At 41.3% G+C, this 12,597-nt stretch overlaps 1 protein-coding gene across 1 annotated transcript in view; it reads right to left on the bottom strand.

The window, feature by feature from the left end:
- E2F5 (E2F transcription factor 5) overlaps positions 1 to 12,073 on the bottom strand; it is a 28,969-nt gene extending 16,896 nt beyond the window's left edge. The window contains exon 1 of the mRNA XM_036830696.1: positions 11,616 to 12,073. Within this exon, the coding sequence (XP_036686591.1) occupies positions 11,616 to 11,846 (231 nt within the window). The 5' untranslated portion in view covers positions 11,847 to 12,073. The remainder of the gene's footprint in view (positions 1 to 11,615) is intronic.
- Positions 12,074 to 12,597: the final 524 nt, after the last annotated feature.

Consider the following 12,597-nt stretch of genomic DNA (forward strand, 5'->3'; position numbering starts at 1 on the left):
GCTTATTCTGAAAACTGATTAACCCCCGCCCCCAAATAACTGGGGCATCTCTGTCTCAAACACACATACACACACCCACACAGACACGCATATGTATATACATCAAAATGTCACAAATTTCCTTCACCAAGAACTTCTAAATGTCAAATCTATAGAAGAAATAAAAATGAAAAGATAAAGATTTGACTATCTCAATAATTAAAACTCACATAAAAGAAAGCATGAAGACCACGAATTAAAACATGGACAAAAGATACATTTCATACCAAAAATTTGTTAACATTCTTGAAAAAGTTTTCAAACTTTTAATGAGTTAGCAAAAGAAGCATAAAGAAATGCAAACTGAAAGAATGAGAATATACGTCTACACAGAGAATTGTACCTGAATATTCATAAAAGCCCAAAATTGGGAGCAGCAGGTGAATGGATAAGCAAAGTGTGCTATATCCACAAAACGAAATACCAGTCAGGGACAGAAAGGAATGAACTATTGGTACAGGTAACAATGGGCGTGAATCTCCAAAACATCATGCTGAGTGAAAGAAGCTAAACCCAGAGCACATACTGTATGAGTGCATTACCATGAAGCTCTAGCAAAGGTCGTTTTAATCCATGGAAAAGAAAACAGAACAATGGTTGCTTGGCGGGGTGGGGAGGTTGGAGTTTGGCTGGGAGAAGGCAAAAGGGAGCTAGCTGTTTTGGGTGATGGAAATGTTACACATCTGGTTGTGGTGGTGGTTACAGGTACAAGCATTTGTCAAAACTCACTGAACTGTACACTTAAAATGGGAGCATTTAATGGGTGGAAATTATACCTTTACAAAGTTGACTTAAAAAACAGAGATACTATTATTCATCATCTTTCAAATTTGTAGAATATGAAAACATCAGAATACCCAATATTGATTCATTCTATCTATCCATCACTTGTCTAACAAACACCTGGAAACAGCACTTACAATGTGCCGGGCACTGTTTAAGTGTTTTAAAAGTAAAAACTCACTTTAGCCATTCCTATAATGATAATCACATGAGATAGATACTATTATTGTCACCATTTTTGCAAAAGAGGAAAGTGAAGCTCAGTAACTTGCCCAAGGCCATTGAAATGGTATGGTAAAGTCAGGATGTGAACCCAGGGTGTATACTTTTAGCCATTGCAAAATGCTATTTCTGATGTGGTGAGGTGGCTGGTCATGATTATATGCTGCTAGTGGAGTATAAGTACTATCTTTTTGTAAAGCAATTTGGCAACATCCATCAAAGGTTTTACATTTTTATTATCCTTTGATGTAGTAATTCTTTAGAATAGATTATCAGAAGCAGAAATAATTCAAAAATGTCTAAATGCCAAAAATGTTTCCTGGACCTCTGGTGCTAAATCCAGTGGACACTACAAAGTCTTGTATCCTCTGCAGCACTTGACTCTGGTTCTCTCCTTCCTAAAGCACTGTTCCCTGGCCTTGCTGTCACCACAACCCATAGGTTTTTCCTCCTCAGTCTCGGGCTGTTTCTTCTCAAGTCTCGTTTTTCTCTGTTGCTCCTGAACTACGAGTGTTTGCCCAAGTTCCATTCTTAGTCCTCTTTCCACTCTAAACCTTCTCCCTTACATACCTTATAAACCAATCATTTCCAGATCAAACCGGTAGCCCTGGTCTTCTTCTTGGGCTCCAGATTCATAATTCCCACAGGTTGCCAAATATCTACTCAAGGATGGCCTATAGGCATTTCATACATGCCCAGAACTGGACTTCCCTTTCCTCCAAATTCCTTTCCTCTTTTCATAATTTCTAAGTGAAAACCACCACCATCCACTCAGCTGACCACGCCATGACCTGGCAGTCATCCATGATTCCTTTTCCTATAGACTCAGCATCCAAGTTCTGTCACTTCTACAATGAAACATCTCATCTCCCCACTTCTTTATATTTCCACTGCTCTACCTTAGTTCAAGCCTGTAATCTTGCCTAAATTACAACCATATTCTCTAAATTCAACAGTCATCTGATTTATAGCTTTGCAAATGTACCATTTCTTTCTCTGGCCTCGTGGCTCTGGCACTTGCTGTCTTGCTGGGAATGCCTTTTCACCTAATTCAAATCTGATCACATCCATTCTATTTGTTGAAAGCTTACAACAGACTGGCTGGATCAGTACTGGTAACACACAAGACACAGCCCTTCGCCTCACAGAGCACTTGGTCTAGAAGGGAACACAGGCAAATAAATAAATGAAGAAACAATCCCATCTTGTGATGAGGGGTATTAAGGAAAAGAACAGGTAACGGAGAAACAGAATAAATGGGAATCAACTTCAGCCACTTTAGATTAAGGGGAAGAGTCAGGAGATGCACCTGCATCAGCTTCCTATGGCTGCTGTCAAAATTACCACAAATTTAGTGACTTAAAACAACACAAATTTATTATCTTATAGTTCGGTAAATCAGAAGTCCAAAACGAGTCTCACTGAGCTTGGATCAAGGTAAGGCTGTGTTCCTTCTGGATGCTCCAGCTTCTAGAGTCTGCAGCATTCCTTGGCTAGTGGCTCTTTTCCTCCAGCAATGGTTGGGCCAAGTCCTTCCCTACTGCCATCTCTCTGACTCTCTCTCTTCTGCTTCCCTCTTCCACTTTTAAAGACCCTTATAATTACCAATGGGCTCATAATTCATAATTCAGATTCGTAATTCAGAAAAATCTCCCCATCTTAACGTCAGCTGATTAACAACTTTAACCTTAATTCCCCTTAACTGAACAGATTCATAGGTCCCCGGAATTAGGCCATGGGTATCTTTCGGGAGTCATATTCTACCTACCAAGCATCTAAGACAAGGAAACATTTAAACTGAGACCAGAGGGTTTAGAGAAATGGCCAGTCAAATAAGGGAGTGTGTGTGTGTGTGTGTGTGTGTGTGTGTGTAAATGTGCTCCAGGCAGAAGGAAAGGCCTGTGCAGCAGCCATAAGGTGGAGAGCAGAGGGTGTGTGAAGCATTAGAAGAACTGGAGCCATGGAAGGGGCGAGTGTGCTAGAAGAAGGGAAGGACTCCCAGAAGAGACAGGGTCCTGTAGGCACTGGATGTTGTTCTAAGTAGAGGAGCAACATGAACTTAAATTTTACATATATCAATGTCACCTGACTTTTTGAGTCCCTTAGTCCCAGCTCTACTCTCACTGCTCCCTGGAGCCGTCAATGGCTCCCACATCACCGGTCCCCAGGGCTCAGCAGGGGCTTCCATACCCCCTTACGGTGTGAAAGTGTCCAACTCCCATTTCCCTCACTTTTCCCCATAACCATAAGCTGTAAGCTACTAAAGGAAGGGGCTAGGGCACACATTGGTTAACTTATATTTATTGAATGAGATAAAACAAAACCTAGAAACAACTAATATATTACCAACCTAAAAGAATGGTGAATTCTGGATAATATGATAGATCTAAGTTGAGGCCCTCACAATTTATGTTTATAATTTGGGAAAATAAAAGTTTGACCTCAGCTATGAAAAGGTGTAACAAATTGGGGAAATACTGAAAATTGAAAATAGTGGCTCTCTTGGGGTGGTGGCATACTGGGTAATTTTTATTCTGGACTATATTAATTTTTTCCAAGTTTTCTATTTGTATGCTATTTCAACAGATATATTTTAAGTTTAAAAAGGTAAATCAGAAAAAATACCCTCCCTTGTACAAACATATTAAGTTTAAGACATAAAGGGAGACCCATGGACTAATAATTGGGGAAAGTTAGCCTTAAATGGCAAAATCTAAAAGAAATGTATTTATAAGAAATATTTACCATGCCAATACTTACCATACTAAAGAAATGGCATAACATAATACACACATCCAGACAAATGTATGTGTGATTCACACTGAGAGGCACTATTTAAACACTGACTTTTATGATTCATCCTTAGATTATGATCTCATTCTTAAAAATATCACTGATATTTATATATCAGTGATTTATATCACTGATATAAAAATATCAGTTTATACCATTGAGCGCACTTGATATTAAGGTAGACATTCTCTGGAAATTAGTACTTTCACTCCTGATTTCTTTCTCTTCCCGTTTGCCTGGATACCTCAATTTAAAGTTTTTGAGTCCTTTTCTTTCTTGGTGCTTTTCTTGTACAGAATGGATGCCTGAATTTTTTTCATCTAAACAACTTTATGAAAAAGAAAAAGGAATCGGATACATTCACATACTGCAGAAACTAGCAGGTTTCAATTATTACTCATTTGATGTTTCCTGTATATTACGCTTTAATGCTTTTACCTTTTCATCCTTTTTTACGGATTTGTTAAGCTTTCTGTGTTATGTTTTCCCTTTGTAAGATAGCAATTCAAAGTGTATTTCTAGTCTATTAAGTTACCTTTAAAATTTTAATAACATATTTATAAAAAGAAAATGATGCATAAAATCAGCCAAAGCTCAACTAAAATACTTGGGCACTCTGCTAATGAAATCTCTCAGTTACCTGAGGGTCTCAACTAGACACTCCTTACTCTTATCCTTGTGACAATCTTCCTAAAATGTCTACAGTCCTGCCTACACATACTCTCCATTCAAGGAAAGACTCTTTCCCAGTGATGGAGGCCCTCGCATCATTTGAGCATCATCTCATTCACTGCTCAGTCCCCTGGAACACAAATGATGAAGATTAGCTACAGCTGCACTGATCTTGCTCTTTTTAAAAATTAAATCCAAAATTTAAAAATTTTATAATTTTCCTATTCCCCTGTAAGTAAAACAGAATTTTACTGTAAAAGTGGATTTTCATTTATTCCATTATAGAAATGACTCTCAAAGCTTACTCATTTCCACTAGAAATTAGGTCCCTTGATTAGTAATGTAAGATTTGAATGCCGTAATATGCTGCCATTCAGACAGGAGCAGAGACTATTCCAGAGCAATTAAATGGGGCATTTCTTCCATCCCTAGCGTCCAACATTTTCCCAAGAGTAGCTCTCATCAATCTTAGTGAACTCCTAAAGGGTCAACTGTTTGACATTAATTCCTTCTACTACCAGAACAGTTCTTTTTGATTCGTGAATAATATGATTGAAAAAGAAGAAGCAGTAGAGCTCATTCCATGGTTCTCAGATGTCAGTAGGTATCAAAACCACCTGGGGTATGTATTTAAAATGCAGATTCTTAGGCTCCTCCCCTGGCCCTACAGAGCCTGATTTCCCAGGTCTGACATTAGAATCTTTTTTTTTTTTTTTAAAGATCCAGAAGATGCTGACATATTTGACCATTGGTCTACACATTGAGAAAGCTGGTGGAATCCCTTTCAGGCCACCACCTTTCTTTAAGTGTGAGGGTAGAGAGACTGTACAGCTTAGCACAAAAATAAAATCTGCCTGGGGCTCCTCGGTTCACAACTACTGCCACCACTTATGGTGGCTCATCCCTTCTTCTTCCTTCCACTTTAATGATAAGATATACAGGATGTGGAACATGCCCAAGACACACTGCTGATAAGTGGCAGAATCAAGACCAAGAACTCACTAGTACTGTCCATTTATCCCATTTATCCTGTCCAGAACTGGAAAACGAGATGGCTGGCTTTTTTTTTTTTACTTTCTTGTTCTCTAGAAAAGTTGTTCTTCACATTATACCAAAACTTCAGAGGTAGGTACACTTTGCTTAGCATGGCATCAATTCTGACATCAGACTATCTGGGCTCTTATCTCCTTTACCGTGGATATTGGCTGTAACCAGATAACCTCATTAAGCCCCAATTTCCTAATCAGCAAAATGGAGATATAATATCTCCCTTATAGTTTTGTTACAAGGATTAAATGCACTAATACAAGTAAAGCATCTGGCATAGTGCCAGTCACTTAGTATTAGCTACTAGTAATCATTTTTATTAGTGTTGTAGAGCTTTAGTCTCCTAAGAATTTTCTTTTGCCATTTGGTCGTGCATCTTGTATTTAACAGATGTTTAATAATTAGACCCTGGAATAGATGTATCCAGAGAAGCTTTATATATGCATCTTTAATATATTTTATTTTTTAGAGTAGCTTGAGGTTCACAGCAAAACTGAGTAAAAAATAGAGATTTTCCATAAATCTCCTGCCCCCACACATGCACAGCCTCCCCCACTATCAACATCCCTCACCAGAGTGATACATTCATTACAAATGATGAACCTACACTGACACATCATAATCACCCAAAGTCCATAGCTTACATTAGGGTTCACTGTTAGTGTTGTACATTCTGTGGGTTTTAATAAATGTATAATGACATGTATCCACCATTGTAGTATTGTACAGAGTAGTTTCACTGCCCTAAAACTCCTGTGTTCCACTTGTTCATCTTACTCCCCTAACCCCTGATCTTTTCCTGTCTCCATTGTTTTGTGATTTCCAGAATGTTATATAGTAGGAGTTATATAGGATGTAGCCTTTTCAGACTGGCTTCTCTCACTTAGTAATATGCATTTAAGGTTCCTCCATGTCTTTTCATGGTAATGACTCATTTATTTCAGCACTGAGTACTATTCCATTGTCTGGATGTACCATAGTTTATTCATTCGTTCACGTACGGAGGGACATCTTGGTTGCTTCCAAGTTTTGGCAATTATGAATCAAGCTGCTATAAATATCCATGTGCAGGTTTTTGTCTGAACATAAGTTTTCAACTCCTTTGGGTAAATACCAAGTAGTGTGACAGCTCGATCATACGGTAAAAGTATGTTCAGTTTTTTGAGAAACTTCTGTAACATTTTGCATTCCCACCAATAGTGAACGACAGTTCCTGTTGCTCCACATTCTTGCCAACATTTGGTGTTGTTAGTGTTTTGGATTTTTGCCATTCTATTAGGTATGTAGTGGTACTGCAGTATTGTTTTACCTATTTTTTTAAATTGCAGTAAAATACACATAATATAAAATTGGCATCGTAACCATTTTTTAAGTGTACAATTCAGTAGTTTTAAGTACCTTCACATTGTTGTGCAACCAATCTCCAGAACTCTTCTAATCTTGCAAAACTGAAACTATACACACAGTATTAGTTTGCTAGGGCTGCATAATAAAAATACCACAGACTGGGTGGTTCAAACAACAGAAATTTATTCTGTCACAGTTTTGGAGGCCTGAAGTCCAAGATCAAGGTGTTGGCGAGTTTGATTTCTTCTGAAGCCTCTCTCCTTGGCTTGCAGATAGTCTCCCTCGCTGTGTCCTCACATGGGCTCCCCTCTGTGCACAGGAATCCCTGGTGTCTGTGGGTCCAAATTTCCTCTTCTTACAAGGACACCAGTCAGATTGGCTTAGTGCTTACCCTAGTGGCCTCATTTTAACTTAATCATCTCTTTGAAGGCCCTATCTCCAAATACAATCACACTCTGACTACTGGGGGTTACGACTTCAACATATGGATTTTGAGGGAACGCAATTCAGCCCCAAATGCCCAAGAAGCAACAACTTCCCATTCCCTCCTCCCCCAGCAACCACTCCTCTACCTTCTGTCTCTATGAACTTGACTACTCCAGTTACTTCATAAAGTGGAATCATACAGCATTGTCTTTTTGTGACTAGCTTAATGTATTCAAGGTTCATCTATGTATGTATCAGAAATTCCTTCTTGGGGCTTCCTTGGTGGCGCAGTGGTTGAGAATCTGCCTGCCAATGCAGGGGACACGGGTTCGAGCCCTGGTCTGGGAGGACCCCACATGCCGTGGAGCAGCTAAGCCCGTGAGCCACAACTACTGAGCCTGCGCGTCTGGAGCCTGTGCCCCGCAACGAGAGGCCGCGACAGTAAAAGGCCCCCGCTTGCCGCAACTAGAGAAAGCCCTCGCACAGAAACGAAGACCCAACACAACCAAAAATAAATAAATAAATAAATAAATAAATAAATAAATAAATAAATAAAAGAAATTCCTTCTTTTTTAAGGCTGCATAATCTTCCATTATATGTATATACCACATTTTGCTTATCTACTCATTTGTTGATGGACCCTTGGGTTGTGTCCACATTTTAGCTATTGTGAATAATGCTGCTATGAACATAGGTATACAAATATCTGTTCAAGACCCTGTTTTCAATTCTTTGGAGTATATACTCAGAAATGAAATTGTGCTGAGAATTTTTAAGCATGCACTAAAGTTCTGGCTCTCCTACCCATATCTCTCTCCTTAGGCTAATCCTTGCTTTATTCTGTGACATCACAAACTAAGACCTTAGATTATTTACTTCTTCCACGGTGTGTATTAATCAGCTAATCATAAATGAGTATGAGTCAGGGACCTGTGAGATAAGAAACACCATAAGTATTTTATCATACTAATCCAGGTATCGTTCAGGCAATTGATAACTTGAACAATTATAATAAATGAGATAAGCAATCTTGAGCATACTTTAAAAAGTTGAAGATGGCATCAAAATGGCAAATACAGAAACTCAGTTATAAATTAATAGGACTTTTCAAAACAACATATATAGACAGTCATGACTATCTTAACTTACTTAAATTTTTAGTTCTATAAAAATAGAACCCTAGTTTAATTTGTGAAGTAATATGAATTTGTCATCAATATCCTCATTTTCAATGCAGAAGCTCAATACCTTCTCTTCTATCATGAGTAGAGGTATAAAAATAATCATGCATTTTTCTTTACAAGAAGGATTCCATGCCCTTACACAGATGAAAAATTTAAGAAATTAATTTTTTTTTAGGAATACTGAAAGTCGGTATAGCACAGAGAATAAGAAAATATTGTTTAGTTTCAAGTCATAGCTGTGACTTTCTACTGTGTGACATTGGGCAAGTTACTTAACCTATCAGTTTTCTCATCTGTGAAATGGGGATGATAAGTCCAAATTTCAACTGTTAGGATGATAAAATTAGTTAATATATGTTAAATGCCTGGCACATACTAAGCTCTCAATAAATGTCAGCTACTAACAGCATAAATTGGCAAACCACATAACTGGAAAGGACCATGACATAACTTGTCATCTCACTAGAATAAAGAGAGAGTAACTACCCCACTCCCACTATTGTAAATGAGGTTATATCGTGGTGGTATAAGAGAAAGATATTGAATAAAAATTTCTCAAACCAGCTCCAAGGTGTTTCCATTCCCTCCTAACTGTTAAATTATACTAGAACAGCTTTATTAGAATTTGTTTGTTTTGTTAAGCTATGTCCTCAATTAGTTAAATTACTAAGAAGAAGTGCATCACTAAGATACAGCATTATGTTCTTATTCTTCAGTAGTATATGTTACAAGTTAGAAAAGAAATAGCATCTAAGTGGTTTGGATATTTTATGGATATCTAAGATATTTGGATGTGATGGTTGATATTTTTTATATTCATGATATTCACAAAAATGATGTTTCATTAATTGCTTCTTAAAAAATATCAAGTGTATAATGCAAAAGTGCCAATAACTTATGTTGAAATACACCACCCCCAAGTAAGAATATAAGAAAAATATGTGATTTTATAATTTCAAATTAGAGAAACTTTATAATTGTCAGTGTTAATTCATCTTCAACATGTCAGAAAAAGTCTTTATGATCTTTTACTATGGTGTACAATAAGAAACATCATTGGAAAGATTTCAGTGTAAGACTTTTATAATATAAGATTTTACACATATATACAAGTAAACATATGTAAATAAATGAAATATATATATCCATATATATGTGAAAAAGAATGATACTCAAACTGTTCTCTACAACTAAAAAGTCGTTAATATAATGAGACCTAATGTCACTGCAGAAACCCTTGAACTTTTAAGAAAGTTCCAGGATGGATGAAACAATATTGTTATGACATATTAAACTCCATTTCCTACTCATTGCCTCTGTGACTTCTGGACAGCAAAATGTGGCCACAGATGAAGCAGGAAGAAGCCAAAGAATTCAGGGGAAAGCAAGGGCAAAGTTCCACCATATTCCAAGGCAAGTTGCAGAAGCCCTCACAGTCAGCCCTCAGAGTTCAGTTTCATCCGGAAAATCCCAAACTTTCCTGATTCCTTACTGAAGTCACAGGCTACAACTGAACTTCTAGATTTTGAATAGTAGTTTGCAAGCTATGCTTTGTAACATCCCTGGCTTTCACTGATGACCTCATGACTTCCTGTGAAATTCTTTAAACAGAATCCAATTTAGTTCACAACAATTTAAATACTATATATGCCATAAAGCACTTTCAGGGAGGGAGGTATGGAGGAAAGAGCTGGTGGGGAAAAAAAGAGAACAAGAATTTCCAAGGGTGTGGGAAAATTCTAGGAGTAACACTTCAAAAAGAAGAGAGTAGAAACTACTTCCGAAAATGCAAAATATGTGCATCGTGCCTCATTTGTATAAACTAGAACAATTCAGATAATTAACAATCACATACTGAACACGTACTACACCCAGGGAAAGGAGACGGCATTCAAAGACATACCTCACCTCCTGCACTACACTGAGAGGAGGGCCCCTAGCAAAGGCCATCAAGTTGGCCTTTGTGAGTTCAGGTCAGGAAGAACTAGAAGATGCTCTCCTGCTCAGATGCTGCTTCTGTTACTCTAGGCACAGCCCTGATGATTGCAGTCACACTCTCAAGCTAGGAAAGGTGGCCCTCCCCTAGGTGCTGGGACCAATCTTCTGCAGTGATTACTGACTCGTTAGTAATTTTTGTTTGTTTTTAATGCTTTACTTCTTACTTAAATTGCCTGTGCTGGCTGAATTTTAATTCAAGTGTGATCACAGCGCTGTTCCTCAGCGCTGTGGAATCCTTCCAAGTCCTGCCTGGAACGGTTAAGTCATTTTGTTTAACAGAACAGCTTTTGATGCATGTTGCTGTTTGAAAATTCAAAACTGTAGTAAAAGACAAGCACACGGTCTCGTGAAATAGGAAAGAGTTTACTGAGCGCTTCCATCTTTTGGGGTGAAAATTATAAAACACCCCCTTTTCGTGTGATGGCAAATCTCGCTTTTAGAAATTTATATCAGATACCAAATAAGTCACAAGTCAAATATCCCTCTTAATCATCAGGATGATGAAAAGAAGTGCACAAGGCACAGGTTTCTTAAATTACTATCATTGTTTTAACGGGGAGGGCTGAGGAGTTCACCTTTTTGTGTGTGTGTCATCCAGAAGAGGTGGCAAAATCGGGTTTTGCTTGCTTGCTCGTTTTAAACAACCGAAACACGGACTCAGCAAGAATTGCCTATTAAAACCATCAATTCCCGACAGCAAAATCAATCCCAAGGGTGCCTCGGGGCAAAGCGCCCGGGTACCCCCTGCGCCTCTGCCACAGGTGGACGCGGAGCAACAAGGACACTCGGTCGCCCTCGGGTCCCTACGCCCAGAGCCTGAAGCCACGCGGGCGCGCCCGAGCTCCTGGGCTCTTTGTCGAGAGCCCGGCACAGCGCCGGGCCCCATTGGTTAACGCGGTCGGTCCGGGCCATCCCGGTCCCGCGTCCCTCCCCCATCCCGGCGTCCAAGGCCTGGGCGCCGGCCACGTGGCCCCTGCTCGCGGGTTTCCCGGTCCCCGGGAGGCGCGTCCACGCCGCGCCGCCCAACCCACGCGACAAGGGGGTGGTCTTCTCCCTGGACCGCGGGCTCGGAAGTCCGCCCCCTCCCCGCCTCCCGCACTCACCGCTTTGAGATCCAGGACGCCGTCCTTGGCCTCCTGAAGTAGCGACACGAACTTGGTGGTGAGCAGTCCCAGGCTCTTCTCGTGCCTGCTGCTGCCGCCCCCGCCGCCCCCGAGAGGCGGCGGCGGCGGCGGCGGGGGCTGCGCCTGGGACTGCGGCGGCTGCGGCCGCTGGCCCTGCCCCTGGCCCTGCGGCGCCGGCTGCCCGGAGCCCGCGGGCTCGGCCGCCGCCATCGCGTCCCCGCGCCGCGGTGCTGCGGCCCCCGCGCTCGGCCACCTGCCGGGTCGGCTCCGCGGCGGCCGCTGCCGTCTCCGCCCGCCGAGGGCGGGACGAAGGGTCGCGGGCTCCTGCAAACAACAGGTGCGCGGCGCCCACCCGCCTGGGGGCCGCTCGGCGCGCCGGGCCTCCGCCCCCTCCCCGAGCCTGGCGACGCGAGAAGGAAGCCCACGATCGAGGGGAGGGGGAGTGGAAGCGAGAAGAAGGGGCGGCTAGGGGTGGGGACCCGAGTTTAAATGGCAGGAAGTGACGCCGCGGCCCGCCGTTGCTTGGAAACGCATTTTTCTTTAGGAAGGAGGGGCGAGCGGGGAGGAGGGCAGCGTCGGTGACTGGGTTTCACACTTGCCTCCCTGCTGTTGGCGAGCCGCCGCCGGGAGCGGCGACCTCCCGCAGCAACGCCGGGAGGAAAAAAGGGCTTCAGGGCAGGAAAAAACCCTGCCGGGTGGCCATCAATTTCTGAGCCGCCGGGTCCGTGGAGCCACACGAGATTAGCCTTCCTTCACTTACCTTCATTGGGCGGTTTCTGCTGTCTGCTCTTTTCGAGCTTTAGGAAAGCTCGAAAAACATTTGCAAATATTTCAGTGACTCGGACCAAGTGCAGGGTTATATTCCATAGATTATCTTTTTGGATTCGAAATACAGGAAAAACAGAATCATGGAGTCATAGGTAGAGATACTGGGGTGTGGAGGGAGAGGTCCTTAAATGCT

Source organism: Balaenoptera musculus, chromosome 17 (genome assembly GCF_009873245.2).
Source record: "Balaenoptera musculus isolate JJ_BM4_2016_0621 chromosome 17, mBalMus1.pri.v3, whole genome shotgun sequence".
Lineage (NCBI taxonomy): Eukaryota > Metazoa > Chordata > Mammalia > Artiodactyla > Balaenopteridae > Balaenoptera > Balaenoptera musculus.